At 48.5% G+C, this 10,153-nt stretch overlaps 1 protein-coding gene and 1 pseudogene across 1 annotated transcript; both read left to right on the top strand.

Annotated features, from left to right (window-relative positions):
• Window positions 1-638: 638 nt before the first annotated feature.
• Window positions 639-3,030, top strand: LOC142004915 (olfactory receptor 10A4-like). Its single transcript, XM_074982595.1, has 3 exons — window positions 639-661; window positions 1,470-1,521; window positions 2,071-3,030. The coding sequence occupies exons 1-3, from the start codon at window positions 639-641 to the stop codon at window positions 3,028-3,030; spliced, it is 1,035 nt and encodes a 344-aa protein (XP_074838696.1).
• Window positions 3,031-8,775: 5,745 nt separating this feature from the next.
• Window positions 8,776-9,728, top strand: LOC142004914 (olfactory receptor 10A4-like; annotated as a pseudogene).
• Window positions 9,729-10,153: the final 425 nt, after the last annotated feature.

Genomic DNA, 10,153 nt, shown 5'->3' with positions numbered 1-10,153 from the left:
GATTTGCAACCCCCAGGAAGGTGTCCTCAATGCGAGAGAACCCCACAGCATCATCTGTAAGGAGAGTCCCACCTATGGGATCGTTTCCCTCTGGTCCAGTTGGATGTTTTCCTTCCTGGAGACTTTCACTCTCCTTAGCAGAACACTGGGGCTGCCTGAATAGAGGTGGGGCCTTTATACAGTATCCCAGCAAGTCTCATCCATGTGCCTCTCTGCTTCCCTGAGCACCTCCAGTTCAGCCACCCTGGCCTCCAAAGTCTGTATGTGGTCCCTGAGGGCCAGGAGCTCCTGGCCCCGAATGCACACGCACACCACTTGTCCACGGGGCAGGTAATCAGACATACTCCAGTAGGTGCAATCAATGGGATAGCCCCCACTCTGCTGTCCGGCTTCTGCCTGCGTTCCCGTTCTACTCTTAGCGCGAATTAGCTTCTTGACAGGGCTTTTTAAATCAGGTGGTTTGGGGAATAGTTTAGTTTAAAGGAAGCTGAATGTTTCTATCTCACTTCAAAATCCTCCTGAAAACCTCTTTGCCAAAATCCCTCTCAGCTGCTCCTGTTCGTTAGCTCCTCTGCTTGTTTGGGAGTGGGTTTCTCAGAGCCTGGCCTTCCTCAATGGCCGTGCTCCCAGATGACGCCATGACGGGAATGAAAAGGTTGAGGTATCAAAGCCTGGTTGAGAACCTCTCAGCCTTGCCTTGCAGGCTGTTAGTTTCAGCACATGGTCCTTCAAACAAGCAAGCTCAGCAGCTGGACCTCTGGACAAACAAGCTTAGCACATGGGATCTTTCAGGCGAGCGATAAGTACAGCCCCCAAACACAAACACTCCAGACAACCAGTTCCATGGAGGGTTCCATAATCACTGCCTCACCTGGAGAAGTCCCTCGCCAAACTTCCTGTTAGCTGCTCCTGTTTGCTAGGGCATCTCAGTGTCATTCCCAGCTTACTGCTGAGTAAGTCACCGCTAATGCATGAGCAGCATTGACAGTCCCATACTGGAGGTGCTGAGGATATGCAAAATCTGACATTCATTACTGCTCCTTTTTATTTCAACTCTGTCACTTCACTGGCACACCAGGTATTATGAAGTTCCTTCTCAACAAATAACCTTGAAATAAAACGTCTGTGCAAACCATCTCTGATATTCTAGGCTCTTCTTTCTTGCAAAATGTTTATAGGAAAGTGATGGGAGAAAGACACACAACTGGTGTGAATAAGGATAGAATCTTTTATTCCCATGAGACAGTTAAAATTTACACCAGCTAAGGAACCAGCACTAGGTCTTAATTTAATTTAATTTAATTTAATACTGAGACAAACCAATGCCTTGAGGATGCTGCTATGAGGTAGGAAGGATTCGAATCATTCACTAATATTTTGGGAAGGATAATAACGCAATGTATCCAGAAGACCAAGATTTCCTGTTGTTTTCACCATTCATCATGACACTCATTCTTCAACGGCTTCAGACATGCTGGGCTCCGAAGCACCAGTTTGCTCTCATTAGTTGTCCTCACTGATGTGAGTTGTAATTACCATGGGAATACTTGCATTACAGAACCATCTTTGTGATTAAGGCAGGAGTGAGATGAGAATTTACTCTCATTTCAGAAACCTTATTTGGTGATGAGGCTGTGGAGTAAGAAAGAAAGAAAGAAAGAGGGAAAATCCCTTCCTGAAATTCTCTTGAGAGAGCAAAGAACTGTGCATTCAAACAGGATATTGGAGACTGGCCTGTACTCTTTCCTGGGATAAGTGGATGTAGCTCCTTTAGAGCTAATTTATCAGCTCCTCCTCTGCTTTAAATGAACTGTCCTTCTGCTGAGGTGCAAGTGGCCATTTCTCCAGCTGATCTGCACTGACATAGCTTGATTAACATCAAAACAGAAACACCAGTTTGTGTGTGATGATGATTGGCCCCAGTTACTCACTCACGTACAGAACTGTGGGAGGTTGAGTCCAGAAGCTTTGCAATGCACTGGAAATCAGTACGAACTGTCAGATTAACAGCCACACGTTTGGTATTTACCAAACTCAGCTTTAGAGTGTCTTCCTTTGTCACCCCTACAGGTGACCCGTTCTGCAAGAACCCCTGATGAGAACCAGACCATCTCCGACGTCCTTATCTTGGTCGGGTTTTCGTATCTTAACAAGCTGCAAATCCTTCTCTTTCTGCTGCTTTTGGTCATCTATTTGGCCACCCTGATGTGGAACCTGCTAGTTATCCTGCTGATAAAGCTGAACCCCTCCCTCCACACTCCCATGTATTTCTTCCTGGTGAACCTGTCTTTCTTGGATATCTGCTTCACTACAAGTATGGTCCCTCAGCTGCTGGTTCACCTCCTGGTCGAAGAAAAAACCATCTCCATTGTGGGTTGTGCAGCCCAGATGTGCGTCATCACCACCATGGGCATGACAGAATGCTGCCTCCTCGCAGTCATGGCCTACGACCGCTATGTGGCCATACGTCACCCCCTGCACTACACAACCATCATGAGCAGCCGGGTGAGTGCTCTGCTTGCAGGTGCTTCGTGGTTCATCAGCATCTCGGTAGAAATCGCTCAGACCACATGGACCTTCAGCCTGCCCTTCTGTGGCTCCAACCGCATCCACCACTTCTTCTGCAACTTCCCACCAGTTTTGGAGATGGCATGTGCCGACACATCAAAGAATGTGGTTGTAGGCCTCACAGTGACAGTTGTGTTCATTCTGGGCCCTTTCCTGTTAATAGTCCTGTCCTACGTCCACATTGTCTCCACCATCCTCAAGCTGCCATCCGCAGAGGGAAGGAGTAAAGTCTTCTCCACCTGCTCCTCCCACCTCATGGTGGTGACTTTGCTCTATGGAACGGCCATTATCACCTTCCTGATGCCCAAGTCCAGTGCCAGCCTGGAGAGCTATCAAGTGATTTCTCTGTTGAACACAATTGTTGCACCGATGCTGAACCCCATAATATACACTCTGAGGAACAAAGAGGTGAAGGGAGCCTTGAGAAGAGCAGTGGAGAAAAGCCTCTTTCATACCGCCTGAGAAATTAGAGAAAGAAAAGTCGAGTAAGGCCAAATTGGAGGATTAAAGGAACGTCATAAACATTTTGCTGAATTTTCCACAATGTGTCTCCCTTTTTAAACTGACATTTGTGATTTGAAAACCCTGTTCTCAGCCTATCAGAAAAATGTGAAAATGTTGTTTCAGAATAAAAATATGAAATATCTCATTCTTCATGAACATTTGATTGAACTTTTGGACTGGATTTCAACTACACTGAAAAATCAAATGAGAATATTCAAGTCACGCTGTGTCTTTACTTAACAACCCAAAATTTAAAGTGTGAAAACAAAACAAAAACAAAGCTCAGAATGAGAAATATTGAAGGTAAATATTCTCCTCGGTTTGTTGAAACTTAACAATTCCAACCCGTCCTACAGCAAAGCCCATTTAGGTTTCTCCTGCTCCTGCGCTCCCACTCACATGTAGCGTCTGCTTAGAGATAGTGCAGTTTTGTTTTCTTTTGTTTTATTTCCTCTTGAACTCATTCCTCTGGCCTGATTAGAAACAACTTCCCTCAGCACTTACCAACAGCTTCCTATGGAAAGCGCTGCTCGACCTTTCCGGGCCTGACCTGAGCAGGTCACGCGACATCTCTGGGAAATGGAGCTTCACTTCCATGGCATTTGCACAGTGGCAGAGGCCAAGGCCAGCACACCACAGCGCAGAGCACAGACTCACTGAGTACAAAGTCCTGAGGGATCATTTTGATCATCCCTTCTGAGTAAGAGCACACCAGAAAATGTCCCCTGCTGATCGCTGTGTCTGAGGAGCACTGTACATATTTATATCATATCTGCCAAATAACAGGTGTGTTCAACATTCATAGAACTATGAGACTTGCCTCCAATGTACATCAATGTGGCACCACGTACCTGTGTATAAGGAACATATTTGTGTAATTATATAATAAAACATGTAAATATTCCTGGAATGAGAAATAGTTTGCTTGTCTGCCAGCATCACTGTTCACGTGTCATAAATATCAGGTTTAAGTCTTCTATCCCGACCTTTCAATAACCGAATGCCCTTGCTCCTGACGCATGCATATAATGTCTGTCTGTCTGTGTTTGAGTCCATCTGTCTATGTCTCTGTGAGCCCATTTGTACAAGAATCCTCCAAAGCAGTAAGAGCTCGGACCACCATACGGCATATGCAGCTTCCACTCACCCTAACTTAAACCAGGGTCAAGGTTTGGTTGTGCCAGGAAAACGGGAAGTGCCTGAAAGCTGAAGAGTTTCCAGGACATGGGAAGGGGCACTGAGAGGAGGGACAACAAACCTCAGACTCACCACTGGGGGCAGCAACTGGAGTGATGGGATCAGGGGAGAGCTCAGGGCAGAGGGTTCAGTGTGTGTGGGAGGGGGGTCCAGCCAGAGGATGGGGGTGCAGAGCAGCGGAGGTTAGGCTGGGGGGGTGGGGGGTCTCGGGGGTTACCAGGGATGTTCACGGCATCGAAGGTTGAGCCAGTCCATGGAGGGGGTTCAGGGCTCTGCCAACCACCTCTGGTGTCTCCTCCGGTGGTGTCCATGCCACGGTTCTAGCTGCTGGCGTCTCTGGGGAGGGGGGCTGGGCTGGGCTGGCTTCGGCAGCCCCAGCCTTAGCTCCTGGTTGTGAGGACCCTTGTCACAGGTCACAGGGCGGCCGTGCTCCTTGGTGCATGTGGGGGTCGGCCACGACACTGGGCCCAGGCCCAGGGTGAGTCAAGGGTGGAGGGATGACCTCAGCCTCAGTTTCTGGGGGGCTGGTCCGAGCCCCTGTTCAGGGGTGGGGGGACTGTGGGGCCTGGAACTGGGCAGCTAGGCTGGGCACAGCCCTGGTGTGAGCCAGGGGGCCAGGCCTCAGCTCTGTGGGGAGAGAGGGGGCCGTGGGCTCTTGGGCTGGTGTTTGGTTGTGGGTCAGACCTTGAGCTGAGCTGTGGGCATAGACCAGGGTGTCCCGATCTAGGGGTCAGTCTGCAGACTCGCTGGGTCAGTGCTGAGTCTGACGTGTGTTGTCCCTCTTCTAGGTGCCCCTCCCTTCCATAGTGTGGGGAATCCTGGGATTTTGCCTACTGGCCCATGTCCAGGCATGTCTAAGCCCTGACCCTACTTTCAGTCAGGGTGAGAGAAGCTGCACAGCTCGTACAGTTTAAGAGGAGTTCTTGAACAGACGTAGCACAGTCAGACAGACGCACTCTCTAAATATACATGTAGAAAAGGAGATCGGATTTATGTGCTCACGACAGGCAGCAGACAGAACAAAGTAGGTAACTGAGCAATATCAACAAACGCACCAACTCAGCTCTACGACCTAAAGAAAATAATAGCCTGTAAAATCTCCCCCTATTCTTGGGTCTAATTGTCTCATTCACAGGCTTGATGCACACCCAGCCTGGGCCAGTTCCTTCCACCTCTTTGGCCTGAGTTCTTCCCAACAGCTATGCTAGGTGGGGCTGCCAGGGAAAGCAGCTGACCAGGGTTTCCTCACTCTGCAATTGGGTGTGCACGAGGCGGGAGCTCTTTGTGTCAGGGTTTGGCCCCTCCCAGATTCTCCTGGGAAATGACAGAAATCAAGATGGGTTCCAGTGTCAGGTGACAGGTCACATGGCTCGGCAGCCATTCTGCTTGGGCTGACCCAGCCCTCCCCAGGAAGGTTCAGCTCTTTCACAGCTCGTTGTCTCTTCCCACTGGGCCTCCAGCACTTTGGCCTCCATCATTGTTGTCCCTTAAGGGTCCGGAGTGGGTGTGACCCACAGCACCACATTGGACATTGCAGATACAGACCTCAATAGTCCTGATGGCAGCTACAAAAGTGACACATTGGTACCCAGGGGATAATTGTATTCAGCCAGTCACAGCTGGCCCATTGACACCTCACCTGACCCACCCTGCCTACAGCGGACCTCAGCTGTGTCATGTCCCCATCACTGGCACATTTTCATTCACCACACGGAATATCCCGTCACACCCACCACCTCTCTGACTGCAGCACATGGCTCCCGAGACCCACCAGCTCCCAGCGTTTGTCTGAATACTCTGGGAGCTCACCTTGATTCTGGTCTTGCTGCAAACTGACTGGAACCAAAGGGACCCATCGCTCCGACGGCTCTGGGCTTTGAGTCTGCTCCTCCAGAAGGGAAATAGGAGCCATGGAGAGGGCAGTGGGGTCTGGGAGTGAGGACTCCTGGGGTCTGGTCTCATCTCTGGCAGAAGAATGGGGTGTAATGGTTAGAGCAGGTGGGACTGGAAGTCGGAGCTCCTGGGTTCTCATCATGGCCCTGAGACAAGAGAGGGGCCCACAGTCTGAGCATCTGGGGGTCAGGAGCCCTGAGTGTTGTTCTGGCCTCGGCTACTGACTCTGTGTGTTGTGTTGTATCGCACAGATCGTTCCTCCTTCTCGTCAGAAACGGTGTCGCACAATTCACCCCAGCCAGTAAATCCCAGGGTGATCTTCATTGGGAAACGCACACGGAGATGAAGATCGAATCCCCATAGAATGATGGGCCTGATGACTTGTGTTTGTCTGAGGCTCTGTTACTCTTCCTGCGAGATTCATTACAGGAACTTTCCACTGGGGAATTGGCCCTAGAACCCAGTGAATATAACATAAAAACACCAGTTTTCCTCAAAGGTGCAGTGTGCGGCCAGGAGATGCAACTGCACAGGCTGCACAAGGTCATTGAATCCACAAGCCGCGAAGTCACCAGTGTCCATCGGCGTTTTCTCCCACTCTGGAACTGGAGCAAACACAAGTCACTGGTATTTTCCTTGGAATTTTCTGTCCGTGCACAGAGAACCTCAGTGTGTGTCTGAGCACAAGAGTTGTGTTACTGTGTTCACATCTATCTTTGTGTTCAAATCCACCTGGCGGTCTGCCTTCTCCTGTACCATTTGAGCTCCTGCTCTCTGGATCTGTCCATCAGCATTTAGTGAATCTAACACTCATTGGTGAGGATAAAAGGTTAACTTCATCCCCAAGGTGCTATTTGCACGAGGTGAAGTTCTGGCCCAGGACTCCTGTTGTGCCCACCAGAGTGACGGGTGAGCACCAGACATCCCCAGATTCCAGCCAATAGTTTTGTTGTGTTGGTGGTGATGATTGTTTTCTCCTGTCTCTCGTCTTTACTCCCCTTTGTTCCCCAGACCTCATCAGCGTCCAGTGAATCAAAATGTATTTCTCAAGGTGTGTGTTGTGCTTGGATCTGAATATTGTCGGCCGGGTGGGCTCTGCCTGATCTCTTCCCATAAGAGTAAATGATTGACAATATCACTCCACTGCCAGTGACAAAAAAACCCTGTACGGACCTTATTGCTAGTGGTGAGTGAATTGCTGCATTTAGTTGAAGCTGTTCCCAATGTCAGCCCAGCTACGTATCAAAATGCCGTCAGCACCAACGAGTCCAACTCTATTGATGTTTTCCAGACGCGGCTGGAAGTTTTTCAATTTCCCACTTCATTTCACACGAGGTCTTCCACACTGGAATTACATCTGTTGCTCTTTCCACTTTTCCTACCAATTCCCTGTGAAAGTAAATATTGGTACACGGGAGTTTGCTGCGTGATCGAAATTCCCTTTCCCAGCCAGTTCTGCATTTGCTGCCATCAGCATGCTGATGGAAACCCTGACAAATGTCCATTAGGTTCCCTGAAGTAGCTCTTAACAGAGAGAGAGAATTCCCACTGCCTCTCCAGGGGTCTGTATTTGGAGCATATCATTGGTTTTCCTTTTAGGGTTTTCTCGGCAGGGCACTTAGCACAGTGCTCCACCTGACACTCCTTAGGTTTTTGGTTTTAGATTTCTCTCTGTGATTCTGTGGGTGGGTGGGGGTGTGCGCGCACGCTAGCCCCCATAACGGGTGCAAAGGGGTGGTGGGGTAAGCAGTTTCCTCTGTGTGTGCGTTTTTGTGTGTAGAGAGTATGCAATTTCCTGGAAAAAGGTGCTTTGGTCGTGACAGAGTTTGAGATATCAGGAGACCTTAACTTCCATTTCTGGAAGTTCACTGAATGCGCAACCTCAGACTCTTCTCTCGGTCTCTCCCAATTTCCCATGTTGTAGCCCAGTGTGATTTCATGTGTTGCTTTTCAGAGCCCCATGGTGAAGGTGCTAATGGTCTGCAAAGTGTGAGGTGTGTTAATTCTCATTTGTATTTCAACTCTGTCACTTCGAATCTTATGAAGTGCCTTGTCAAGGAGCTGTGAAGTCAAACATTCATGGAAAATGTCTTCTACATTGGAGACTCTTCCTTTTTGCAGATTTCTGTCCAGCCAGGCGGTAGAACAAGGACCTGCATATCGTGCTACTCAGCACAGCTCTACTTCTGCTCACTGAGCTGTTAAGATTTACTCCAGATAAAGAAATGGCCCAGTGTCCTTTTGTGTATATTGAGAGGAACTAATGTGTTCTGGAAGCTTCTTCAGTAAAGGCAGAAATTATTTATATTCTTTAATGCTAAGGAAGAGTGTTGCAGTACAAAAAGCAAAAACATCCAGTTGTTCTCAACATTCATGGTGCTTCTCGTTTGTCAAAGGGCTTCAGGCATATTGGGCTCAGGAGTTTACTTGTGTGAGCAACCCTCACTCATGGAAGTTGTGAGGACAGAACTGTTCTGGTGACTGAGAAATAAGTAAGATCACTTTTTTTTTTTACTCCTTGAGAAATTCTGTTTGTGGAAAATGGCTTTAGCTTGAGATTCCCAAAGAAAGAAAGAAAGAAAGAAGGAAAAGTCTTTTCTGTCATCCCTACAGATGACCTGTTCTGTGAGAATCCCTGATAGGAATGAGACAATCTCCGATGTGTTCATCCTGGTGGGGTTTTCATATCTGAACAAGCTGCAAATCCTTCTCTTTCTGGTGCTTCTGATCATCTACTTGGCCACCCTGTTGGGGAACCTGCTGGTTATCCTGCTTATAAAAATATCTCCCTCCCTCCACACACCCATGTATTTCTTCCTGGTGAATCTGTCATTCTTGGAAATCTGCTTCACTGTGAGTATGGTCCCTCAGCTGCTGATTCATCTCCTGGTGGAGGAAAAGACCATTTCCATTGCAGGCTGTGCAGCCCAGATGTACGTCATCACCATCATGGACCTTACGGAATGCTGCCTCCTCGCAGCCATGGCCTACGACCGCTATGTGGCCATATGTCACGCCCTGCACTACACAACCGTCATGCGTGGTCTGGTATGTGCACAGCTTGTGTGTGCTTCATCGGCATCTCAGTGGAAGTAGCTCAGACCACGTGGATCTTTAGCCTGCCCTTCTGTGGCTCCAACCGCATCCACCACTTCTTCTGTGACATCCCACCAATGTTGAAGATGGCATGCGCCGACACCTCCAAAAATGAGATTATGGTATATACTGTGTCAGTTGTGTTCATCCTGGGCCCTTTCTTGTTGATCCTCCTGTCCTACATCTGCATTTTCTCCACCATCCTCAAGCTGCCGTCAGCGGAGGAAAGGCAAAAAGCCTTCTCCACATGCTCTTCCCACCTCACTGTGGTGACTGTGTTCTATGGAACGACCCTCATCACCTACCTGCTGCCCAAGTCCAGCTCCAGCCTGGAGAGTGATCAAATGATTTCCCTGCTGAACACAATTGTCTGCCCAGTGCGGAACCCCATAATATACACTCTGAGGAACAAAGAGGTGAAGGGAGCCTTCCGGAGAGCTGTAGAGAAGAGCATCTTTGCACACAGCTAGTGAACTACTAGATTTTCTGCCATTGTGTAACAGTATTGCACCAAATGCCCCTGGAAATGGCACATATTTGTATATTTAGCTCATCAAATACATTTCTATACTACTAGAATGAGAAACAGCACTCTTTGCTTGTCTGCCAACTTCTCTGCCCTCACAGGATAAACACCAAATGTAAATCTTCTATTCCTCACTCAGCCTGTAATTAACTAAACGCCTTTGTTCCTAAATACCCGTATATATTATGTGCGTGTCTGTGTGTCGATCAGTGACTCCGTATGTCGACGTCTCTGTGAGTCCATTTGTACAAGAACTCCTCATAAACCTTAAGAGCTAGGACCACCAAATTATCCTAACTGACACCAAGCTCGGGGTTTGGTCGTGCCAGGAAAGAATAAGTGCCTAAAATCTGAGGGTTTTCCAGAACG

Source organism: Carettochelys insculpta, chromosome 32, assembly GCF_033958435.1.
Source record: "Carettochelys insculpta isolate YL-2023 chromosome 32, ASM3395843v1, whole genome shotgun sequence".
In the NCBI taxonomy this organism is placed as follows: domain Eukaryota; kingdom Metazoa; phylum Chordata; order Testudines; family Carettochelyidae; genus Carettochelys; species Carettochelys insculpta.
Note: the sequence above shows the minus strand (reverse complement) of the source record. Positions and strands in the feature narration are given on the sequence as shown.

Coding starts and splice junctions, on each gene's coding strand:
- LOC142004915 (XM_074982595.1), top strand. CDS start 639: ATGACGGGAATGAAAAGGTTGAG. Junction 662..1,469: donor ACGGGAATGAAAAGGTTGAG/GTATCAAAGCCT, acceptor CAACGGCTTCAG/ACATGCTGGGCTCCGAAGCA. Junction 1,522..2,070: donor CATTAGTTGTCCTCACTGAT/GTGAGTTGTAAT, acceptor TCACCCCTACAG/GTGACCCGTTCTGCAAGAAC.